The 25,474-nt window shown below is 55.7% G+C and overlaps 1 protein-coding gene across 1 annotated transcript; it reads left to right on the forward strand.

The window, feature by feature from the left end:
- The first annotated feature begins 758 nt into the window (after nucleotides 1–758).
- Nucleotides 759–24,735, forward strand: MELTF (melanotransferrin). The gene is made up of 16 exons (XM_065876500.1): nucleotides 759–946; nucleotides 2,721–2,875; nucleotides 3,971–4,070; nucleotides 6,508–6,690; nucleotides 8,668–8,824; nucleotides 9,963–10,030; nucleotides 12,962–13,149; nucleotides 13,889–14,069; nucleotides 14,752–14,903; nucleotides 17,398–17,494; nucleotides 18,451–18,645; nucleotides 19,597–19,753; nucleotides 19,853–19,920; nucleotides 21,685–21,872; nucleotides 24,007–24,205; nucleotides 24,653–24,735. The coding sequence occupies exons 1-16, from the start codon at nucleotides 898–900 to the stop codon at nucleotides 24,733–24,735; spliced, it is 2,220 nt and encodes a 739-aa protein (XP_065732572.1). The 5' UTR covers nucleotides 759–897.
- The last annotated feature ends 739 nt before the right edge of the window (nucleotides 24,736–25,474 follow it).

The following is a 25,474-nucleotide window of genomic DNA, read 5'->3' on the forward strand; positions in this document are numbered from 1 at the left end:
ATCTAACAAGTTCCCAGATGATGCTGATGCTGCTGATTTGGGGACCACACTTTGAGAACCACCAGCCTCGTCCATCTTTGGTCTTCTTCCCATCCTCCAAAGCATGATGGAATGAGCGAGGCTCTGCGGGAGACCTGGGTTCCAGTTCCAGCACTGTCACTGACTAAATATGTGACCCAGGGCAAGTCACTTCCTGTCTCTAAGCCCAAAGAGAGGCAGTGAGATACCCCCACTAGCAGCTCCTCCCCAGTCAGGACCACATCAACCTGGGTTCATCTCTGCAGCCCCAGATCCTTTGTACAATCTGTGCTTGAAGAGATGCTGGTGAATGAATTTGATTGCCTTCGAGCTTCCTTCCAGCTCAGGCCCTAAGATTCTGACCTCTTCTTTCCAAATCTGAACTTTTCCCTCTCCAGTTGGACCAGATATTTGGGATCTTTCTAGGACAAGAGGAGGGGAGGATGTTCTGGAATTCAGGGCAGATTGTTGAGGTGAGAGAGCCCTGGAACACCCGTGAGCTGGGGGAATCAGGCCCCAGACAGCAGATACCTTACTCTCAGAAACAGCTGAGCGTGTGTGTCCAGGCCTAGGAGCATGGGGATCAAGAGAGGCCTGCGGTTAGACTCAGCCCCCGCACCGGCACAGACTCCAGCAGGGGGCGCCAAAGAGAAGCGTAAGGCCAGTCCGGTCAGCGTCCAGGTGTGTCCAGTCGGGGGTGGGCGGGTGCACGTTAGGGGCGTGGACACCGCCAAGGCACACCCCGGCCGCACTTAAGGAGCTGAAGGTCCGTGCCAGGGAAGACGGAGGAAGAAAGCTCTGGCTGCTGTTGACCCACTTGGACCCACACCTAGACAAAACCCGCGCCAAACCCAGCCCCAGCTAGCTCTAGACTGCGCCATGCGGGGCCCCAGCGTGGCTCTGTGGCTCATCCTGGCTCTGCGCACTGGTGAGACCCCGCCGCCCGGCCCTGGGAGTAGGAGCTGGGCCGGGGGTCCTGGAGTTCTCCAGACACACACACATACACCCACCCAGGAGGGTCCCGCGGGCTGGAAAAAGTGTCCTGAACCTTCGTCTCCCAGGAAAGGCGGAAGGCTAGAAAGGCGCGAGGCGCGAAGAAGGACGGGGGAGGGAACGAGCACTGACCCGGGCAGACCAGGATGTCTGGAGGACTTCTTGGAGGAAGGAGAGGCGCGGGCAGAGGCGTGGAGGGGAGAGCCCTGGAGTGTCGGGGTGGGGGGGAGGTCCGGAGGGTGAATGCTCTTGATGGGCGAGGAAGCCCAAGGAGGGTTTGGGAGCCAGAACGTCTCTACTTCTCCTGAGCCCCGTGGGGAGGGAGGCGGGAGAAGATTCGGAGGGGAGGAGGAGAGAGATACTGCCAGGAGAGGGCTCCAGGGCGCCCTGCATGGGTGGGGGGTGGGAGGCGCAGACCGGGACTCCTCGCGTCAGCACGGGCCGCTCCCAAGGCAGTCACGGTCCCGGACGCTGAGACGTGAGGCCGGAACTCCGGGAGAGGCCCGCGGGGATCGCGGGAGGAGGCTGCTGAAAGGATGGCTTCAAGCCAGCGCTCTGACCTCGCCAGTACAAAAAATGGACCTGCCACCCCGGTCCGGGCCTGGCAGTTGCTAGGCCTACCAGGGTGCAGCCTTGGAGCACTGGAGAGGGTGAGGGCACCTCCACATTCCAGGGGGCCACCTGGAGCCAGGGGAGGTGGAGGGGGCCAAGGGGAGGCTGTGGAAGAACCGGCAGTCTTGACACTTGGGGTGGGGATGGAAAGCACAGGCTCCCTTGAGAGGGTCCCTGGCGGGTGGAAATGGACCCAAAGCCTCAGGCTTCCCAGGAGCACAGGCATCCCTGGCAGGGCTGGCTGGGAGGGTGAGTGGTGGAGGAGCTCGGGTCTGCAAAGGCAGCAACCTCAGGGAGCTGGGCACCACGTCTGCTGGGCCCCCAGGATCCCCAGATCCCCAGATCCCCAGATCCTCAGGAGGAGGGGCCTAAGAGGCAGTCCACTGAGGACCTTGTGTCCTGGCTCTACAGAGGTTTACTTACAACGCAGAAGGTGGTTTCCTCATCTGCTTTCCCAGATGACAAAACAGGCTCAGAGAGGTCAAATAGGTTACCTGAAGTCACCAGCTGGAGGAGCAGAAACTTGAACCCAGCCTGCTGACTCCTCACCCTCCCCTTGTCAGGGGCCTGGCACTGTGCCCACAGAGGGTAGGTCTGCAGGGGGCATAATCACAGATGCTCCAAAGGGTGCAAGGCTCCTCAAGGGCAGCCACAACCACTTCCCAGTCTCAAGTCCCAGTTCATGAGGAGGGCCCAGGGACACCAGTGAGTGAGAAAACCCAGTCTAGCACCCTCCTGCTGGAGACACACAGACCCAAGAGGGCAGGAAACAGCCAGTGCTCCTTCCACCCACCAGGCTGTGCTCCAGGCCAGGGAGGGGCGGGCGGGGGAAGCCCAGCTGCTACCTAGGGAAACCCTCCCTGGCCTATGCAAAGGGCCCAGCTCTGAGCCGCGCTGGGCAAGTGCAGGGAGTGCATGGCCCATGCACAGCTTTGCCAGTGAGCCCGGCCCCCTCTTTGTGCCCCAGTAACCCACAGTGAGAGGGCAGGGCTGATGCACAGGACTGGCTATACGTGCTGATGGGACACAAGGGCTGGGGCTGCAGGAGCCGGGTCTCACTGTTCTTGCCTGCCGCACCCCCCCCCCCCCCCCCCCAGCACTCGGAGGGATGGAGGTGCGATGGTGCACCATCTCAGACCCGGAGCAGCAGAAGTGCAGTGACATGAGCAAGGCCTTCCAGCAAGCCAGCATCCAGCCCTCCCTCCTGTGCATCCAGGGCACCTCGGCTGACCACTGCCTCCAGCTCATCACAGTGAGTCCTCTCCCTTCCGCTCTGCACAGACAGAGGGCTCTGACTCAGGAGGGAGCGCACAATAGCCTCATTCAGCTGGAAAGGCTCCGGAGTCCTCCCCACCGCCAGGGCCCGGTCGATAGGATCTCCTGAGTTTCCCCCGCAACAAGGGCCAGCTTGTTTCCTGCCCAAGCGCTGGGAGGCCCAGGGAGGGCCCTGCTCAGGGCACCGGTGGGGAAAGGTGTCTGAGAGGCAGAGTTTCCCTGCACAGAGCCCCTCTACATGGGGGACATGACCTGCCCCACCCAGGGGAGCCCAGACAGCAGACCCCTCCATGGCCCATGGCAGTTACTCACTCCTCCTTGGAGTTTTCCAGAACTGGGCTTGTGTGTTTTCTGGGGCAGGAGGAACAGGGCCAGCAGTCCTGGGTGGGTGCATGGTGGGTGGGAGAGCTGTTCTGAGGGGCAGGAGATCTGCCAACTGGCACGGACTCAAGAGGCAGGACTTCAGTACAGGACAAGGTGTGGAGAGAAGCATCAGGGGCAAATACAAGGGGACCCGGGTTTTCATTCCAGCTTAGCCCCTGGTGCGTCCCCAGAGCTAATCCGGTCACAATCCATGTGGCCAAGGGCTTGGGCCAGGCTCCACCGAGAGGGTGGAAACCAATTATGCTGAAGTTATCATTTTACCCGTGGACCCCGTTTGTGTTTTAAAACAAAAAGGAAACAATTGAAGAGGATATTTGTAGGATTCAATCTGCATCTTAGAGAGGAGCAGAGGCAGGGGGTTGAGAAACAAGAAAGTGAGGGAGGCTCACTTTTCACTACTTTTCATTTTGTGCCATCTGATTTTTAACTATGCGTAGTCCTATAGCATTAATATTTTTTAAATAACATAATTATAAAAACAAGGTGAGCCCTTGGTCCTGGTCGGGGGAGACACCTAGGCCCTGGCAGGGAGGGGCCTGAGAGGCTGAGTCGAGACAGTGCTCCCAGGCCAGATGATGAGGACCACGTGGACCTCCAGGGCTTTTCAAGGGGCCCTGAGCAGGTGTCCCTGAGCTCCTGGCTGAGTGCCCCTGGGGCCAGGCTGCACTGACCCACCTATTCCCAGCAGGCCGGGGAAGCTGACGCCATCACTCTGGATGGAGGAGCCATTTACGAGGCGGGGAAGGAGCACGGCCTGAAGCCCGTGGTGGGCGAGGTGTATGATCAAGGTCAGAGGGCCAAGTGGGAGGGGGCTGGAAGGAGAGAGGAGCTCACTCAGCAGTATGTCCTTGCTGGGCCCGGCCCGACCCTGCAGCCCCCAGCTGGTCAGTAGTCCTGTCCCCAGAGCCGGGGGTGCCAGAGACACGAAGGGTTGACCTGAGTTTGTTCTTCCCCATGGGGAGCCCAGCAGCCCCCTAACCGTCACCCACAAGCTCTTACTGAGGGGCTACCCCATGCCTGGAGTAGTGCGGGGCATGATTGCCAGGTGAACGAGGCATCAGTGATCCCCAGCTCCCCGCACTCTCCAGTACCCTCTGTCAGATGCAGTGTGGAGTGGGGATGGGGCCAGACAGGAAGTGGTGACTAGGAGCTGCAGAGCCCCATAGACCAAGAAGGAATCCCAGTTCTGCCCCTTCCTGTCATCTTGTGTGACCTTGAACAACTTCCACTTCCTTGACCATAAAACCAGGATAGTGGTCCCTGCTCTGTCACATGGATTAAATGAGCCAGTCTGTATGCACCTGACACATGGTGTGTGCTCAGAAATATGCATTTCTTTGCCCCAGCCCTGCACTCACACCAGACATGCCTCTGGCACAGCCTGCCCTTTGGAGACCCACCCCTCGCCTCTACCTGTCCAGTGCATAGCGTCTGCCACAGCCCAGCTCAGCTGTCACCTCCAAAGAGCTCCCCTGAGCCCTCCCACCCCTGCAGAGGGCCTCTCTTTCCTGCTTTCCAGAGCACTGACTCACTCCACAAGGTCCTTTCCCCTCTGTCTGTTTTTTTTGTCCTCACCACAGCGAGTCCCCTGAGGCAAGCCTGGTCTTCATCCTTGTATACCCCTGGTGCCTGGTACCCAGCACAGGGCCTCGCTTGGTCACCTGTTGAACTGATGACTGTCAGATGACACAGGACACAGTCCAACCCTGCAAACCAGCCAGGCTTTCCACTCAATGACCAGAAACAGCCCTGCCTCGTGGGCCCCAAACACAGCTCTTCCTTTTTAATTAATTCAGCACATTCATTGAGCAGCTACTACATGCCAGTCATGAGCACAGAGCAGTAAGCAAGAGAACCAATTCCTGCCCTCCAAGAGCAAGAGTCACATAGTAAATGAGCACCAAAAACTGCAGTCACAAATGTGCTGGGTGCTGTGAAGGAAGGAAAGGCCATGAGGGAGAAGATAAGGGCCGTGGAAGACCGGCTAAAATAGAGCAGAGAGGAGGGCTTGTCTGGAGAGGTGACATTAAAGTTGCACTCTGGGGCTTCCCTGGTGGCGCAGTGGTTGAGAGTCTGCCTGCCGATGCAGGGGACACGGGTTCGTGCCCCGGTCAGGGAAGATCCCACATGCCGCGGAGCGGCTGGGCCCGTGAGCCATGGCCACTGAGTCTGTGTGTCTGGAGCCTGTGCTCCGCAACGGGAGAGGCCATGACAGTGAGAGGCCCGTGTACCGCAAAAAAAGAAAAAAAAAAAGGTTGCACTCTGAAAAGTGTCCCAAGTAGAAAAGAGCTTGGTGAGTTCAAGAAACTAGAAAGAGAGTGGGGAGTCAGAGGGTGGGACCAGACAGGCTGCTTAGGTTGACAGGGGCCAGGCTTAGGGGTGCAAGAAATAACACTGGCTTGGTTTTCTAGAACTCAGCTTCGTTATGATCATGGGCATCGGACCACCCCCGGGCAGTTGTGTACATGTCTGTGTGTGATGGATGCCCTCTGGTCATCAGTCCCATAGAGGAGTCATCCCTGTCTTGTCTGAATGGCCTCTTCCAGGCAACCTCTGGCCCAGGGGAATCTTTTGCAAGGCTGTAGACCCTCGCCCACCGACATGCACCCCATTCAGGTCTTGAGTCATTTGGGACCAAATCGTTCATGTCTCTCTCCTTCTCTGTGTGTGTGTGAGTGTCTGTGTGTCTGTCTCTCTCTATCTCTACCCCTGCGTCCCTGGCCCAGCGCTGAGAAATCACTTTTTCTAATCTGAGGGAAGTCCCTGCCCTGCTCCCAACCACTCTTCTTCCCATAATGTGATACCATCCCCTCACATCCTCTAAGTTCTCCTAAGGGGCTAGACTTCTGGAAGACGAAAGACTTGCAGGCTACTTCTGCTTTTGGTCTGGCTACAGAGCTCCCTTGATGTGTGCAAACGTAGACCCAGATGAGTGCCAGCTGGCTCGGGAAGGACAAGGGGAAAATTAATGAATGAATTAACATCTCAAGATAATAGCTAACGCAGAGGCTGGAGGGGGCGGGGTCTTGTGATACAACACGTGGATTGCACCCACTTGCTCTCTTGGTACTGGAATGCCATGCACGCATGCACGTGCACATCCACATACGTGCACACGTGCACACATGCATCCGTGCACACCCTCGCACCCTTCTCCCACAGCCTTCCCAGGCAGGGTCCCAGCCTCTTTCCCACCCTCACTCCTCTCCTCTCCCCTCCTCCTAGAGGTCGGTACCTCCTATTATGCCGTGGCTGTGGTGAAGAGAGGCTCCCACGTGACCATCAACACCCTGAAAGGCGTGACGTCCTGCCACACGGGCATCAACCGGACGGTGGGCTGGAACGTGCCCGTGGGCTACCTGGTGGAGAGTGGCCGCCTCTCGGTGATGGGCTGCGACGTGCTCAAAGGTGAGGGCTTGACCGCCAGTGGCTTCTCCCGCAGGGGCTCTGCATTTCCCCTCGTGGGACAGCCTCCCTCCAGGCTCAACTTCACTGCGCCTCCTTTAAGGGGCAGCACAGCCGCCTCCCCTGGGCCTCCCCAGACCCCTCGTCAACGGCATCACTCCCTCCTGTCCGCTGGCCGGCCTGCTGCTGCCCCCACTTAGATTTCTGCCTGGCTGGCTCCTCCAGGCACTCAACGCTCGCTCACTCCTCCCGGGGCCCCCGGTACAGCCAAGCACAGGCCCTGCAGGCCCACCCCACGGGAGGCGGCAAATCGCCCAGGAGCACCTCTCACCTGGTGTAGACATGGTCGCCATGGCCACAAATGTGTCCTTAGCTTTACAGGGTCAGAAGCCGTATTTTTTCAGGACCCAAGCAAGCTGCAGACTTGCGCCCACAAAGCTGACCAGTGGCTAATCAGAGACCCACCATTGACTCGCAGGTGGTGAGAATAGGGCCGTCCTGCAAACAGCACGTGCCCCGTGAAAGTAGAGCGAGGGCAGGAGGTGCTGAGGGGACCTGGCTGTGAGCCCAGAGCCCTGGTTCTGGTGACCTGGACAGAGGCCCATGCTTTGGGCCTCTTTTCCTGGTCACCCCCTGGCCACCCAGCTGTGTCAGTCTGAGGTGGCCCCTGACACATGACCACCTTCTCAAACTGCCCTCTTGGGACCACACCACCCCTTGAGGAGAGTTTCAGGCGTCCCCAAACCCCTCGTTCCTGAGTGTGCTGCTTCCTGGTTTGCTCCGCACATAGGCAAGCACCTGGTCTTTCAGAGCCCAGACTTTGCTGTGGGTACGTGTGAGTTGACACCCTGGCTCAGCATGACCTGCCCTCAGAAAGATTACTCTACACACTGAACTTCAGTTTCCTCACCTGTAAAATGGGGAAATTAACACTTACTCCATTGCTGTGGCGTTGGGAGGACTGGGGTAATCTCCACAACATCTTTGCAGAATGCACGGCACAGGGGCTGTGCTCACTGCAGGGACCTGCTGTTATTATGAGCTCAGCTTCCCTCCCTCCCGGTCACTGTGGTGCACACACACGTGATGCATACACACACGCACAAACCCACACACGCACATACACGTGTGCATACGTGCACGTGTACGTGGGCACACCCATCCATGCAGGCACAGACCCACACACTACACACACGCATGCTGCCCCCACCTGCACACACACATACACGTGGATGCTCTACCCCCGTACAGCACCGTGCACAAGGGCCTGGAAGCCATGTCCTCTCAGACGGCGCCCAGCTGTGGGAGGTTTACCAGTCATTTGGCACATTTATTAAATGTCCACTCCCCTGCGAGGATGCAGAAAGACCAAGAAAGGAACCTGCCCTGGAAGAGCTTGGTTTAGCCGAGCACAATGCAACTGGCTCACCCTACATGGCACTAGGGGGTCCTTGGGCACAGGATAAATATTTGCCAGGAGGGTGGACTCGGGGCCTGGGTGCTGGCAAGGGCCCCAGAATCCTGCAGATCCTGAATTTGTCCCCAGCCAGGCCTCCTTCTCTGCTGTTTCCCTCCCCTCCCCGTGTTTTGAGAAGTGTCGTCTATAAAATTAATTATACTCTTTTAAGTAATCATTTATTTCCCTACTTTCACTGACTACACATAACTCCTTCTGAAATGGAACCCTCAATGGGAACACTAACTGGCTGACAGTTGTCCTGTGTGGCCATCTGGGGGTAAACGTTTGACCCCCCTGAGCCATTTTTAAATAGTAGCCGTCACTCTCCGACACCCACACTTTTGTGGCCCCCGTCTGGGAACCACTGAGCAGATCCAGCGCTGCGGTTTTGCTCAGACGGAAGCCTGGGGAGTTGGGGAGCCCAGCCCTCCTGACTCCAACCCGAGTGGCCTGAGCACTCCCTGGAGGGTGGGGCAGGGTCTGATGCTGTGTGACTGACCCCTTCTGTCTCTTTCCCACAGCTGTCAGCGACTACTTTGGGGGCAGCTGCGTCCCCGGGGCAGGAGAGACCAGTTACTCAGAGTCCCTCTGTCGACTCTGCCGGGGCAACACCGCTGGGGAAGGGGTGTGTGACAAGAGCCCCCTGGAGAGATACTACGACTACAGCGGGGCCTTCCGGTGAGAGGGGCTGGGACGGGGCCACAAGCGCAGGGGAAAAACACCTCGGCCCAGGGAGGGCCCCTGGGAGAGTGGCGATGTCAGCTGCCTCTCATCAAAGCACCCTTTATATAGTCCATGTGCCTGGTTAGTTTAAAAACCTCAAACTGGTATATGCCAGGCGGGATTTGCTCATAAAATCAACATGTTTGGTATATTTAGAGAAGTAAGGGCTCAGAGAGAAGAAAATGGCCCAAACAGCCTTTGGCTGCTCCCAGGTCCCCGTTCTAGTGTCTGAGACCTGGAGGGAGGATGCTGGAGTGGGGGAGCATGGGGGGGGGACCCCCAAGGCTTGATGCTCAGGGCTGGCCTCTCTCTGCCCCTGTTCAGGTTGGCACTTTAGAGCAGCCCTCCATGGAGACAAGAGAGTCTCTAACTGCTTGTGGTGCACTTCCATCTGTCCACAAAGGAGGAAACACTCGATGGGGGCTGGCATGGGAGTCTCCCAGGTCCCTCTGACGGCCCTGGCCACAGTGTTTCCACCTGGAACCTGAGAGCCTGCTGCCCCAGGGTGTAATAAGGGAAATGCAGTTTGGGGCACAGAGAGAAAAACAGTTCTTGGTCCTCCAAGCCAGAGACTCTCACCCACCCCATCTCTCCTGGTGTCATCCCCCCAGTCCAGTCCCTGCTTGTTGGCTGGCTGTAGGGACCCAGGCAGCCCCTTTGCCTAGTAGGCCCTGACCTGCCTCCGTCACTGGGCAGTGACAGATAGGGGATCCACAAAATCCTTGTCCCTTCCACTCAGGGTTTTTGGTATGACCTCGGGAGTCATCTTCAACACATTCTGAGTGTTCAGGCTGCTGACCAAGCAGCTGCCTTATGGTCACCTGCTCCTGTCAGGCCCCAGGCTCAGCTGTACAGGATCTATACGGGTTATAAAGGGTCTCTCCCCACAGGAGCTACTTTCTCATCCCCACTTTACAGGCGATAGAGGCTAGGAGGGCTCCACAGCTTGCCAGAACCACACAGCCAACAAACTGGGGAACTGGAACCCAGGACAGCATGACTGTGAAACCCATGCCCTCCATGACCCCAACCCCACGCCCAGGCCAGGCCTCCCGAGGTGGAGGATGGCAGCTCATTGGTTCCACCCGCGCAGGTGCCTGGCAGAAGGGGCCGGGGACGTGGCCTTTGTGAAGCACAGCACGGTGCTGGAGAACACAGACGGTGAGTGGAGAGGCTGCCCCCAGCCGCGGATCTCAGGGCCCATAACCCTCCCTGACAGAAAGAAAGAGGTGGGGCTCACCGATGGAGCTCAGCTGCTCTGCGGGCAAGGGAACCGGCTGAGCTGCTCTGCCCCGCTCTGATACGTTTCTGGCCTTGGGTTCCGTTTCCGTGTGAAGATTCTGCTTTTGAAGAAAAAAAGTTTGCAAACCTCTGCACTAGCTGTCATCTACTGTCCCTTCCAGCCTTTGTTCCTTTTCCTGAAGAAGCCATCCCTTATCCCTGGACGAGGACTTGTTAAAAGATGGGTTGGTGTTAGATGTCGATCCATTATACCATTGTCATTTCAAAATTTTTAGATTTTGAAATAATTGAGCTTTAGAAAAGTTGCAAGAATAATTCAAAGAACCCGTATTTATTCTTTATCCAGATTCCAGCTTTGAGCATTTGCCACGTGGAACTGATCATCCTTTCTGTACGTGTGTGTCTTTCCGAACCACCTGAGAATATGTTTGCCCACATCACACCCTTTAATACTTTAGTACATGTCTCCTAAGAGCAAGGTGATGTGGACCTCACCACAGTGCAGTTACCAAATTCAGTTACCAAATGTAACATAGACACAATATTTAAGCTACAGTCCATGTTCCAGATTCACTAATTGTCCCATTTCTGTCCTTCGTAGCAATTTTTTCAGGCCAGGGCCTGATCTTTGATCACACATGGTATTTAGCTTTTAAGTTGCTTTAGTTTCCTTTAACTTTGAACAGTTTCTCAATCTTTGTTTTTAGTGACATTGACATTTTTGAAGAGTCAGGCCGGTTATTTTATAGAATGTAGCCTAATTTGGATTTGCCTAAGAATCTTCTAGTTTTTTTTTTTAATTGAGGTATAATTTACATAAGTAAAATGCACCCTTTTTGAAGTACTGTTCTATGAGTTTTGCCAAAAACATACTGTTGTACAACCACCACCACAATCAAGATAGTGACTGTGGCAGACCTTTCACGCCAAAAGTTCCTTCATACCCCTTTCTTGTCAATCCCTTCCAACCTCCTCCCTGATGCCCACCAGTCAGACTTTTGTCTCTACAGTTTTGCCTGTTCCATAATGTCTGATCATTGTCTTTTTTTCTTTTTGCGGTACGCGGGCCTCTCACTGCTGTGGCCTCTCCCGTTGCGGAGCACAGGCTCCGGACGCGCAGGCCCAGCGGCCATGGCTCACGGGCCCAGCCGCTCCGCAGCATGTGGGATCTTCCCGGACCGGCGCACGAACCCACGTCCCCTGCATCGGCAGGCGGACTCTCAACCACTGCGCCACCAGGGAAGCTCTGATCGTTGTCTTTTTTAAAGAATCATTATCTCTTTTTTCTTTTTGTTAATCTTTCCTTTTAAATCAGAAGGTCCATCATGTAGTCTGGCATTCATGAAGGCAAACAACATGAACCAGATGTGAGAAAAAACTGATCTGAAAAAGGAGACCGGATTGTCTTCAGAGCAGGACGATCCTATGATGAGTCAAGCAAACGAGAATTTGGAAGATGGAGAAAGAATTAGGGGTGTATTGGGTTAAACCCATCTCTTTTAAAATGTTGAGGATAGTCTAAGGAAACCTAAGGAAGTAATTTTCTAAAGAGTTGTCTTCAGGCAAAAAGTTGGTAAGAGGAAAAGACTGGAATTGACATAAATGTTCAAAGTAGTGAAGTAATATGGTTTTAATTGTCCCTAGTGAAGAAAAACAGGAGCGGCAGATCAAAATACCTAAATGATGCCTTTGTCTGGAGGGAAGGCCAAATGATCCCTTGGAGCTCTATTACAAAGGTTTTGCAGCAGTTTATAAATAGAGGAAAGTTGGGGAGTGGGGAGAGAATGACACTGAGTAATTGTTGAGAGTGCTATAAATTACCATGCAGTCATTAAAAATGACCTTTATGGACTTTTCCAAACTATTACTTTCTTGGTTTTCTGGTTTATTTTTAAATAGTGAATAGAGTGATCATGACCCCACAAATTTATCTTTTTCCCTCCTATTTTCTAGCAGAGGTTTATCCTACTCATTTTAAAATTTAAAAGTCATTAAAATATTGTTATGTAGGGCCATCTGTGGTATGTCTTATTGCATGAGTTACAATCCTTGAAATTCGTCTTCTTAATATTCCTATTTGGTGTTGATATTCACTCTTATAAATGAGTTTTATGGAAAGCTTCCAGTAATGTGGAAAAATATTTTTAAATAAGTCGGATGCAAAATTGCCTATCATGTATGTCCTTAACCATATTTAAAATCGTTAGAAAATAGAATAGAAAAAAGGACATGGAGGAAAAATACCAAAGTATTAATAGCTGGAGTTGTGGCTGAAGCTTTGGGAATTTACCCTCTTCTGTCTGGGCCACGGTTCTGGTGAATTCTGTCGGGGTTTGTTTCCACCAGGCCCCACCCCACCCCCATCCCCTGCCCTCTGCTCAGGGCTAAATTTAGTGCCAGACGGCAGTGGTGAACTCCTGACACATTTCTCTCTCTCATCCTAAGCTTCTCTTACTTTCTTACTCTTTTTACCTTTAATGAGCAGTTCTGTTTATATATATTGTGTTATTGTCAGAGATCTCAAATCCATTTTATTACTAGAAATTGGTGACAAATAAAAAATGTAAGTAAATAGACACAGTCCACAGAGACACCTGGTTTTGTGTGGTGCAGCCACCAAGCTCCTCTTCATTCTGAGTTCTGATCTCACCTCCTGGTGTGGTTCTGGGTTCTCACTTCTTGGTGTGGTTCTGGTTCTCACCTCCCGTAAGGGTTTCTTTTCACTGTGGGTCTGTGGCCATGAAACCCTTAAGCTCTCCCCAGGCTCCCTCTCAAGGGTCCTCCCTGATGTCCCCACCAAGCCCCACCCGGGACAGGAGTTGGCTCACCACAGAATTCCCATCTTCCCAGGGAAAACTCTGCCCTCCTGGGGCCAGACGCTGCTGTCACAGGACTTCGAGCTGCTGTGCCGGGATGGCAGCCGGGCTGATGTCACCGAATGGAGGCGATGCCACCTGGCTCGGGTGCCTGCGCATGCCGTGGTGGTCCGGGCCGACACAGATGGGGGTCTCATCTTCCGGCTGCTCAACGAAGGCCAGGTGAGTTCAGGGCACCCCACACAGTTTCTTAGGGCGATGCTGGACCTTCTCGTCTCTCACCGGGGTTGGAGCTCAGAGCCATCCTGGGGCTGGGCCAGCCAGACTCGGAGGGCCAGGACCCCGAGGCCCTGCCCTGGGACAGACCCCAGCTGGGGAGCCAGACCTCTGGGGCGTTCAACCTCAGGCCAACTCAGAGTGAAGAAGGGACCAACTGGGCCAGCTGGCAGCGAGGAGGGCTGGCCAGAGTAGGGAGACCAGGGGGATCAGGCACCCCTCAGAGAAAGCTCCTGGTATTTGTGGCTCTTAAAACCAAGATCAGAACATATGAGCAAATAAACAAAATGACAAAACCGATAAATGTCAAAGTATACCATTAATTAAGTGTGGTGAATAATGTTTTGCTGAGACCGCTGCTTACAGGAGCAGCAAGCTTCCGCCCGTGGGCCTCACCAGCTTTAGTTAGTCTCGTTCATCCATATCACCGATGCTCAGCCCCACTGCTTGTGCTGAGTATCATCGCACACCTGGGCCACGCGCCACGTGTTCAACCGGCTGAGTATGAGAAGGCAGAATGCACCGGGGGAGCACAGGGCAAGGAGGGAGGTGGCGCCCCCCCTGGTCCTCAGAGTGGGCGCCTGGCCTGAGAGCCCAGGAAGAAGGAAGTGGTGGCTGAACTGGGAGGAGAGGATTCGCCCCCGCAGCTGCTCACCAGCGCACACCCCGACCCCTTGACACACAGCGCCTGTTCAGCCATGAGGGCAGCAGCTTCCAGATGTTCAGCTCTGAGGCCTACGGCCAGAAGAACCTGATGTTCAAAGACACCACCTCCGAGCTGGTGCCCATCGCCACGCAGTCCTATGAGGCGTGGCTGGGCCGCGAGTACCTACATGCCATGAAGGGTCTCCTCTGTGACCCCAACCGTAAGTCCAGCTGTCTCTTCTTCTGCCGGCCCTCGCCTGACCGCAGGCGTGGCCAGGCCTTCTGGAGAGGTGGCCAAAGGAGGACACTCACCCCAGAAGTTGTGTGTGTCTCTTGGCCTCGATGGGAACCTGTGGCTTCCACCTTCCTGCCTCTGGGGGTAGGGGAAGAAGACTCTGGAGTCGCATGGCCTGCTGTACCCTGGAAACCCCACCTGCTCCAGGGGGTGGGATCCAGACCCAAAGGGTCTCCTTGCCCCTCCATACAGAATGTGTCAAGTCCTGTCATTCTCCCACCACTGTGCCTCACTCCCCCTCACCACGTGGCCACGGCCCTGGCTCTGGCACTGTCTCTCTCCTAGACCCTTAAAGTAGTCTACAAATGGCTTTTGCATCTATCCCCCGCCCCCGCGTATCCACCACCTACAGCCAGGGAGATGGTATGCCAGGCCTGAGCTGTATACACGACAGCCATGATCTGCCTCAAGCATCCTCACAGCCCCTTGAAAGAGGTTCGCTGGTCCCCTTTCTGGGTAAGGAAACAGGATTAGATGGTGAAATAACTTACCCCTTGTAGCTAACCAGGGGAAGAGCCAGAATTTCCCTTGGGTCTGACTCCAGGCTCCTCCTGCTGGGGGCCAGCCCCGAGGCAGGCCAGCGTGACCACACGCCCACACTCACACAGGGCTGCCCCACTACCTGCGCTGGTGTGTGCTGTCCACGCCCGAGATCCAGAAGTGTGGAGACATGGCTGTGGCCTTCAGCCGGCAGAGGCTCAAGCCGGAGATCCAGTGTGTGTCTGCCGAGTCCTCCCAGCACTGCATGGAACGGATCCAGGTGGGAGCCGTGTAGAGAGGGGCAGAGCGGGCCAGGTGGGTGGGCAGTGGAGAGCGGTCGCGCCGTGGGAGGGGCGGGCCGGCCCCCCTGGCGGACACCAGCGCGCCCCCGCGGGTAACGCCCCTTCGCGGGAGAGCCCCCCGCGGGGGTGGGCGCCGGGAGTGGGGAGAGCCCGGCCACGGGTCTTGCTCCCTCAGCCCCGGGATTCGGCGAGCCCTGCTGCCGGGGGGGCTGTAACACTCGGGGAGGGTGGGATGGGCGGTCCTTCCCGGCTCTCCCTCTGTCCCACCTGGTCTGGAGGACACAGGGCAGCCTGGGGAGGAGAAGAAAGTCTCCTGTGACAACGCCACAGAGAAGGGCCGCAGGAAACAGCCACCCCACCTGGGGGTGGGGCAGAGGGGGCTCCCCCCGCAGTGAGCAAGTGGGCAGGGGCAGAAGGGGCGTGAGACTGGCTCAGCTTGGCACTCACGACCCTGTGGCCTTGGGCAAGCCCCTTGCACTTTCTGAGTCTCAGTTTCCCCCTGTGCACAATACGGGGTGGCCTTGGCTCTTCATTTATTAAACTGCAACCCAGAAATACATTTTCCATCAATCACAGTCTAGTACACAAAAACTGTTCTTTCAGATATAAACATGTAAAACTATGTATCCCCTATAGAGAGATATGAAGCCAAACAGTACTTACCTTTACTAAATACAATGTGCACTGATAGTCTCTGGGCTAGTCTATCCTAGTCCCCATTAAATTGACTAAGCCTTCGTTAATATGCCTGCCGCCTGTAGTTAAAAGCACAGGCCTGTCTCTGAAAGCCCATTCAGCTCTGTCCTGCTTCGCTTCTCTGACTGGAGACTGAGACCAGGAGTGGGAGACGCACCCAAGGCCCTGCAGTCAGGGATGAAGTCTACAGGGCTCTCCTCCACCCCGGGTTCCTGGACTCACTTCCTCCTGTTTTCAAGAGCTACTAGGTGGGGCCTGATGGTGAGGAGCCCTTTTCAAGGTGGTCCCCGAGTGCAGGCCAAGTCACAGCCCCTCAGAGGTGCGTCCACCCTGCCCCAGCCAGGCAGCACATGGCTTGAGAAGAGGCGAGTGGGCAGGAAGGACAGGAGCCCGGGATCGTGACAGTAACAGTCTCATAAGCACGCACTTCCTATGTACCTCGCACTGTGCTAAGCCTTCATGCGGGCGAGGGAGGGGAGCCCAACGGGAATCAAGGAAGGGGGACTTAGCGGTGGGGACTCTTTTCCTAATCCCGGGCAGGCTGTTCTGTAGAGGAGCGGCTGTTCCAGGGGCACCAGAGCAGGGAGAGATGCAGGGAGATGCAGCTGTCTCCAGGCACAGTCCTTCTCTCCACCTGAGCTCACAGAGGGCCAAGGGGCCGCACAGGGGCCTGTGGGGAGAGGAGTAGATTTGGGTGGGGGTCCCTGAGAACCCCAGCCAAAGGCTCAGAGATCCTCAGTTCTAACTTCTAAGGTTCTCAGAGGTGATGTCCAGTGTAGCTCTAACACCCATTTCCTGCCTGACTGCAGTGATGCCGGCAAGGAAGGGTCAGCTGGCCCAGCCCCTGGGCTGTGGGTTAAGGTCTGGATTCCTCCCCGGCACCACACCACTGTGGAGAAGGTCTGGGTGGGAGCAAAAGGGGTTCCCCATAGAGGCACCCTCCAGGCTCAAAACGTCAATGCCACTGCCCGTTATTCCATCGTCATAACCTCATGCCTCTAGCCCTGAACAGCGTCGGGCACCTTCCCGGGCTACAGGTGCCCCCTCTGTCCCCGGGCCCCAGCTTCTTCCCTTGGGGTATGGCTTGATTACCAGTTAACCTCTTGGCAGGGTCTGAGGAGCCACCTGTCCGGAGACTTCAGAATGGACAGGTGGGGTGGGGTGCAGATGACCTGGAGGGCCCTAGAGGTTTCCGAGTGAGGAAGGTCCTGGGCCCCTCCTGCTGGCTTCTGAGGCAGGGCTGTATCCCTCAACCCTGAAGCCTCCTCCCACAGACCCTGAGACTCCGTCTTTTCAGACCTGGCTCATTCATCCATTCACATACACATTTGAGATGTATGTATTGTATTCGTGCTGTGTGCCAGCCCTTGGCCAGGTGCTGGGGGTGCAGTACGGCACTGCAGGTGTCTGAGGCTGGCAAGCCGTGGGGAGACCCGCACTGAGCATGAGAGCAGCCATTGTGCTAGGTTCTGCTCAGAACAGGGCCTGGCAATGGGAGACCCTCAGAAAACACTTGCTGAAAGATTGAAAGACACCCATGACTGGGAATGCTGGTGGTGGTTTGTTTCAGGCCTCTGGTCCTCCAAGCACCTCTCTTGCCTGCCCATCTTCACAAGGAGAGGAAGGGGCAGATAGGGCAAGATGGGATTCCCAGGGGAAGAGAGCCTGAGGCCAAAGTCCCCGAGAGACCCAGCCTTGGCACCTCTGTCAGATCCCGACACCCAGAGCTGTCCTGGGGCCCACTCTAGCCTGGCCACTCTTTCTGTCCCCCTGCAGGCTGGGCAAATCGACGCTGTGACCCTGAAGGGCCAGGACATTTACACAGCAGGGAAGATATATGGCCTGGTTCCAGCAGCTGGGGAGCACTATGCCCGTGAGTGCCGGCGCCAGCCACCTGGCCTCGGCTGGGAGCTGGTTGATATTTTTATATTTATAAAAACGACTCATCAGAGCCTTTCTCCCCGGGCCAGCTGCTGTCTATCACAGGCAAGCCACTCTGGCCCCGGGCACTGGAAGTCTGGCAGGCTTTGGAGAACTTTCTGTAAAGGGTCAGAGAGTAAACACTTCAGGCTCTGCAGGCCACACACAGTCTGCTGCTGCTTGTTCCTCTTCTCCTTCTTTTTTCTTTTTAACAACCCTTTAAAAATATAAAAAAAATTTTAACTTGTAACTCAGGCTATACAAAAACAGGCTGAGTAATTTGCCAAGCCCTGAACTAGAAAGCCTCCTTGGCCTCTTCCGTCCAGACGGCGTGGCTCACGGAAGGTGGCCCTGGGACCCTCCTTCCTGTCGGCTCATGAACACCTTCTCAGTGGCCTGGGACAGGGCCCAGGTGCTCTGTGCTGAAGTCTAGTGACCTCAGGTGTCCTCCACTTGGACATGAAAACTCTCTCATCTTAGCGAAAGCGCTTCTGCAGCCTCAGCTATGCCCCCACCTTTCTCCCAGGAGGTGAGAAAATACCACCTGAGTGTAAGGAAAGAAACAAATTCCTCTGGGTGAGGACTGTTGGAGGGTGCACAGAATGCTGAAAAGTGGAGCCCCACAGGCTGCTTCTCAGCATTGAGGGGACACGCAGGGGTCCCGCTGCTGGATGTGCTCCCTGAACACCCACCTGGCCCTTGGCCTGGGCACTCCTGAGCCCAGGCAGCCAGGGCCTAATACCAGCGGGTAGAGGCGTATGGGGCCAAGACCACTGCTCTGAGGTCAGGAGCAGCAAGAGGGAACGGGTTTGAGGGAAGAAGCGCCCCGTCAGGATCCAGCCCTGACTCTTGCTCAGCTGAGGCCACTAAGCATTAGGTGAGGGGCCTCACTGGTGTCCCCTCCCCCAGCGGAGGACAGGAGCAACTCGTACTTCGTGGTGGCCGTGGTGAAGCGGAACAGCTCCTATGCCTTCACCCTGGACGAGCTGCGGGGCAAGCGCTCCTGCCACCCAGGCTTCGGCAGCCCTGCAGGCTGGGACATCCCCGTGGGCGCCCTTGTGCAGAAGGGCTTCATCCGGCCCAGGGACTGCGACATCCTCACAGGTACCATCCTCTATAGGCACACAGGTGTGCAAGCTCTTCTCTGGGGTTGGCTGGCGTCAGGGCCAGCTCTGAGGGCTGGGGTCCTCTCCCAGAAGGACCCCACAGAAGGCAGCCCCAGAGAGATGTCCTCTTCCTCCTTGACATGCCCCCTTGCTCTTGGGAAGGTTGGGGAATATTCTTGGCTACACTTGAGACAGTCAGTGGTGTCTGGTTCTGTTGAAGGTGCCAGTGCCCCTACCCACTTACTCACTCAAGAGTGGAATAGTTCCAATGGGCATGGGGAGCAGGGCGAGTGCATTGGCCCTGGGCCTGGCTGTACCACCGTCCAGTCATGGGCTGTCCCCCTGGGCATCTGGGGGACCTTGTTGGAAAGTGGCCAGCCATCTGTATAAGTGCTGAAGAAGACACGTTCACCAGGCACCCACCATATGCCATACGCAGGGCCCTCCCTGGGTGGTAAATCATGCACATTCCTGGTGAGGGAAAGGCAGGAGGAAGCTGGCTGCGCACACACCTCTGTCCTGGCTGGCACCTCGGGGGAAAAAAACACATTTTTTTTCTAACCACCCACACAAGCACATGTAAGGTGTTAGAACTGGCTGTTCCCACTCCTAGACAGCTGGGCGGTTGCTCTGACTGGAACAGAAGAGTTTATGAGGTAGCGAGTTCCCCGTCCCTGAGGGAGTTCAAGGGAAGGCTGGGCGGCCACTTACCAGGGGTTGTCACTGGGGGTTCCTGTATCTAGACGATGTCGGCAATGCCCCCGTCCCTGTGATCCTCACAGGAGGAGACACGCCACTCTGAGCTGGGTGGGCACTGGAGCAGACGGGTGGCCTTGAGCCATAGGGTGGGCCAGTGGGCAGATCTGTGCGGGGAGCAGCCCACCCATCTCCCCACTGGCCGCCCTTTCTGCTGCCGGCCCCTCAGCACAGCCCTTCCCCTCTGCCCCAGCGGTGAGTGAGTTCTTCAGTGCCAGCTGTGTGCCCGTGAACAACCCCAAGAACTACCCGTCCTCGCTGTGCGCACTCTGCGTGGGAGATGAGCAAGGCCACAACAAGTGTGTGGGAAACAGCCAGGAGAGGTACTACGGCTACAGTGGCGCCTTCAGGTACCTGGCGGGCCGGGAGGGGTGTGGGGAGGTGGTCCTGGGGCCAGGCACAGGGGTGGGACCTTCTGCCGACACCTGTCTTGGCTTCTCGCATGGCAGATGCCTGGTTGAGAATGCAGGGGACGTTGCCTTCGTTAAGCACACGACTGTCTTCGACAACACGAATGGTATGTGATGGTGCTGGGACATGGCAGGGCCAGATTCTGGCGGGGCTGTTCCCCATCTCCAGCAGAATCCAGGCGCTAGATGGTGCTGGGACTGTGGGCCAAGTGGCAGCCAGGAAAGACTGAGTCTAGAAGGCTCTGCCCCTTGGGGATCCCAGGAGTGGTAAGAACAGACCTCAGACCACGTATCCAAATGCACAGATCACGTGACAGTCTTTATTTGTCTGGAAGCTAAATCCCCATTCCACTGAAATGGTAGAAACTCAATCAATTTGGAGAGAACCCCTTCTGGGGTGTTTATGTGGCACCCAGGTGTGTGGGTAGAGGTGGCAGGGGCCTCTCTCCCCAGGGTTATCAGTTCACATCAGCATCTGGTGTTTGGTCCTGAGCAGGTCAATGCCACACGCAGGGAAATCCCTCTGCAGCCCCCAAGCCGTGTGAGGCAGGGCACACCCCCCATTCACATCATACAGGTGGTTTTTTTCTCTGGAGTCACCTTCCTGGGCTCCACCTGGGAAGAAGAGCCCAGGAACTCCTCCAGGACCCCTAAGCCCCCACCTGAGGTCCTATCGGGGTGCAGGCCCTTGACCGTGCATCACTCCCCTGCCCCATCCTGTTCTCCCTCCTCAGGGAATCTATCCATTTTGAAGACTGAAAGCTGTTTCCATTCAACACTTTATTGTTTGCATTTTCTATATACCCTGCCTACACCCCAGGCTTTGAAACCCCAAACACTGGAGGTTAAGTCTTCTCCACTCTGTCCTAACACATCTCTTCCCAGGAACTCAGGGCAGAAAGACAGAAGGCCCGAAGGGGAGGAGGACACGGGCGAAGGGAAAGCAAGACACGCAGGGAAAAAACAGTATTTCAAAACTCAGATCCCACCCTGCCTATGAAAGTCACTAAACTGTAGACCAGTTGCCCCAACAGAGCTGGAAGCGTTTCAGGCCCTGTTGCCATACCCCCACTCCCCTGCCAACCTCCCACCAAGAACACTGGGGATCATCCCCGAGAAGGAGGGAACTGCGTGCTCCTGCAGGAGCTGTGAGCGCTGCCTGGTCCCAGCCTGTGCCCTCTGTGGTCCTGGGCTGAGGGCCGGGGAGGAGGCGGGGCCCTTGCAAGGTTCACCTGCAGTGAGGCGACCGCCTCCCAGGGCCACTCAAATTCTTTTATCTCTGCTCGTGAGCCCACCTGGAGTTCCTCCTGCAAATACAGGAAGACATAAAAATAATGTGATTCCTAAGAGTAGTGTTTGTCAGGAAGCCTTCGGACCAACCACCTGCATCAGAATTACTGGGTTGCTAGTTTAAAATGCAGATTCCTGGTACCCATTGTAGACCTACCTGATGAGATTCTTTGCAAAGGAGGGGCCTTTGAAACTGCATCTTACAGATCCATACTTGATGTTATACCTCTTCTGGCTTGAGAACTTCAGCTCTTAGGGGAGGAGCCCATCCCACCCTGAGACCTGTAACACACAGATGGAGTTATTTGCCGGGGAGTGATTAAGAGCCTCAGTTTCTCCACCTGTAAAATGGGTATGATCATACAGTGCAGAGTTACATAGTGCATACTTCCTATTCCCTATGAATAACCTTATTAGCCCAGCTGGGTTCTCTCACCCTGGTAATAGAGCAGAACAACTGAAGAATGGAGAGGGCTGGGGAGCTGGCCAGGTATCACCGCCCCTCCCCAGCCAAGGATTTGGGGATCCCTGAGGAGAGCAGCCTCTCTATTCCTCTCCCTGCCTCTGCTCCATCCCCTCAGGCCACAGTTCTGAGCCCTGGGCTGCTGAGCTCATGTCGGAGGACTACGAGCTGCTGTGTCCCAACGGCGCCCGGGCCGAGGTGACCCAGTTCGCAGCCTGCAACCTGGCACAGATACCGTCCCATGCTGTCATGGTCCGGCCAGACACCAACATCTTCACTGTGTATGGACTGCTGGACAAGGCCCAGGTGAGCCAGGGCAGGGGCTGCCTCACTGGGAGGAGGGTGACAGAGGGGAGCCAAGCCCCTGGGTCACCCAGTCTACCTGGAGCAGACTTCAGGAGAAACTGAGGAAGCCTGAGGGGAATTCTGTGATTTTCACTTAGCCGAAGCCATCCCTCCAACCACCGTGCCCTCTGTCACCTACATCATTAATTTTCCCTTCTCCGCCGGACCACTTTCACCAACATACAAACCTGCTGTTATTTCTACCATCTCGTAAAAACAAATGAACCCGCTTTTGGCCTCACATCCCCTTGTAGCCGTAATCCCACTCCCTTTTACAGCAAAACTCCTTCAAAGAGCCATCTCTACTCTGGAGTCATCAGTTCCTCCTCTCCTGATCTCTCTTAAGGATGGAGACTACCCTGGAGAGGCCCCACCAGGGCCCTGAAACTGCCTTGGTCAAGGTCGCAGTGACCCATGTTGCTGAATAGAGCGGCTGTTTCTCAGTCTACCTCTCCCTGGCCTCTCAGCAGCATTGGCTGCAGCTCCCTCTTCCTGAAGTTCACCTCCTTCCTGGACGCAGTTCCCCCACTTGGTTCCCAGGGCCCCACGCTTGCCTGGCTCTCCTCCTACCCCTCTGGCCTCTCCTTCCCGTCTCCTTTGCTGGTTCTTCCTCATTTCCCTGGCTGGTAACCACCGGAGTGCCCCAGGGTTCAATCCTAAGCCCTCTTCTCTGTCGGCACCTGCACCCATATTGATCTCGTCCAGCCACAGGTCGTTAACTACAGTCTGTATACTGATGACTCCTAAGTGTACATCCGCAGCCCTGCTTCAGTCCCACCCTTTAATCTCAAACTTGCATCTTTAACAACTACCCACTTGACATTTCAATTTCTAACAGGCATCTTGAGCTGAACAAATCAAAGTTGGACTCCCCTTTATCCCTCCATCTTCCCCACTTCAGTGAATAGCAGTTTCAGCCTTTCCATTTCCTCAGGGGTCAGCTCAGACTCCTGTCTTCCTCTCACACTCTACTTCCAGTGCATCAGCAAATCCTATTGGCCTAAAAACAAATACCTAAAACACACCTAAAATTTGAACCCAGGCTGTCTGACAGCAGCACCCCTGGTTCCCAACCTCCCCCTCTACTCACCCCCGACCTGACATAGACTGAAACTGACCTCCTTTCCCTTCCTCCATAAGCACCACAGACTCGCAGAGCCCGCTGGCTCTCCAGGCCAGTTCGTAACCTTTGAAATGATATTTGCTCTCATCTTCCCCACAGAGTCCCTCTGTCCCAGCAGTTCTTGTCTCTGGGTCCCTGGGCTTCCGCACGGGTCCCCAGACCCTCTGAAGTGATGTGGAAGAGCCCTGTGTAGATGTGCCCTTCTCTGGGGAGAAGGCCGGGAACTTTCATCATATCCTCACGAGGATCCTTGAGTCCCCCCAGAAAGATCAATAACCACCTTACTCTTTCTCTCCCCCTTGATTGGTATTTAAAAGCTGACATAAGCATTCGTCCATGTTCTCCTGACGTCCTGCATGTATTCATAATTTCTCACATCCCTTCTGGCCTCTTTAGTGACTCTCTCAGGGAGGGAGCCATAGCACACCTCACCCCGAGGACCCTCAGCAAGGGAAGACAACAGCTGCTGCAAGAATCTCTTGGGTGCTAGGAGGGTGGGTTAGTAAAGGATATTCAACTCACCTAGTACCTTCTTAGAGCTAGTGACAGAGCAAAAGGCTCTCTTATGAAATCATTTGGGTTTGGGGAAAAGGACACCCATAAGATAGAGTGAGGAAGCCTGGTAGAAGAGGTTGAGGAGCAGGTTTAGCAAACCCCTCGGTAATCTCAACTACATCATCTCTCATTTCTGGGTCCTTCTGCCTGTAAGGCTCAGGCTTCAGTTCTGTATCCAAGAGCTGGTTTGGTGTGATGTTTCTGAATGGCTGTCTTACTGTGGTGGCTATGGTCATCTCTTCCTCCAAATCTGCTTTGGTAACAGAGGTCAATGAGTTGGCAAGCTTATGATTTCAAAACAGAGTCTTGGCATCTGACTTTTCTTGCTGCTTGGTGTATAAAGCGGTTAGTGGCAAGTGATACCCGGGTGACCCTTTGTGAGCCCAGATGCAAAGCAGGTCCGCTGTGTGCTTCCAGGACCTGTTTGGAGATGACCACAATAAGAATGGGTTCAAAATGTTCGACTCCTCCAACTATCATGGCCAAGACCTGCTTTTCAAGGATGCCACCCTCCGGGCAGTACCTGTGGGAGAGAAAACTACTTACCATGACTGGCTAGGCCCCGACTACATGGCAGCTCTGGAAGGGATGCTGTCTCAGCAGTGCTCAGATACAGGTAGGGCGGGACAGGCGGGTTCACGCCCCACAGAGGAAGAGTGGGCATACTCCCCGGGCATCTTTCTAAGCCTTTCACCCAAAACCTTGAGTGAACTGAAGGGCCCTCTGGGTCTTTGCAGACGATCAAGGTGAAGTGTCCTGGGAGGGTCTGAAACACTGGCTGTGGAACCCAGACAGACCTGGATAATGATTATAAATGCTAAAAATAGTCACCCAGAGAGGATTCAGGCAACTGCATAAATATACATGTAGTATAATTGTGAAAGAAATGAATATGTAAAGAAACCAGGGGAAAGAAAAATTGTAATAGGGTAGCCAGAGGGAGCCCGAGGTGAGTTTAGTGCTGAAAAGTATTCTGCATCTAGTCCTGCACATGAGTGCCAGCGGGCCACAAACAGGGCTCTCGGCACTCGGAGGCCTTAACCGCCTGTGTTTAATCCCTCAGCGCTCGTGGCCTCCAGGGTCTCCCCACTCCTGCTGCTGCTCCCGCCGGCCCTCACGGCCAGCCTCCTCCAGCCCTGCCTCTGAAGCCGCTCTGGGCAAGCCTCGCCCTCCCTTGGAATGGAAGCCTATTCAGAAATCTCCCTAAGTAAGGCTGTTCTCCTCAGTAAATCCAGTTAACACAGCTCAGGGGGAAACGTGTGCAGGGAGAGGAAGCGTGAGAAACCACAGAGCTCCCCAGGGCTGCGATTCCAACACTGAAGCTTCTGTGATCGCTCCAGAGCGGGATAAAGAAGGGCGTTACAGCAAAGTCCCCCAGCTGGACTGAGCAGGTCTCCCCCTCCTGCTGGAACCCAGCCGCTGCCTCCCCGGCGCCGCCTGTCCCTCCGCTACCTGAGGCGGTGCGCTGGCCCACCTCCCAGTCACGTCCCACCCACAGGCTGGTACAGCCGCTGCCCTGCAGATCTGCAGGCTCCCACCACACGGATCCTCGCCAGCCTTGGCTTTGGAAGAGACCGGTTGCCAGGGAAACAGGCTGAACCCGAGCTTCCCACACGGCCCTCTCTGCTGGAGCTTGCCCTGCTGAGCCGCCCAGGGGGCCTGCTGAGATGACAGGCCTGCCGGCCCCTCCCTGACAGTTCCCACCTCCCCCTCTGGAGAAGGGACACCACAGCCAGCACCTCCCGTCAGCCCCCACTCCGTCTGTCCTCTGGACTCCCCATGCCAGCCTCCCCCCCACCCCGCCCCCAAGGATGCTGTGTCTGTTCACCAAGGCATCACCAGATGAGGCTGGAGCCAGACCCCCCGAGGAGTCGGAGCTGCTGGG

This window comes from Phocoena phocoena, chromosome 4, assembly GCF_963924675.1.
Source record: "Phocoena phocoena chromosome 4, mPhoPho1.1, whole genome shotgun sequence".
NCBI lineage: Eukaryota > Metazoa > Chordata > Mammalia > Artiodactyla > Phocoenidae > Phocoena > Phocoena phocoena.

Excerpts from the sequence above, each read along its gene's own strand:
- MELTF (XM_065876500.1), top strand. The coding sequence starts at position 898 with ATGCGGGGCCCCAGCGTGGCTCTGTGGCTCATCCTGGCTCTGCGCACT. Across the intron at positions 10,031-12,961 it reads GGTGCTGGAGAACACAGACG|GGAAAACTCTGCCCTCCTGG; the intron begins GTGAGTGGAGAG and ends CCATCTTCCCAG. Across the intron at positions 14,904-17,397 it reads ACTGCATGGAACGGATCCAG|GCTGGGCAAATCGACGCTGT; the intron begins GTGGGAGCCGTG and ends GTCCCCCTGCAG.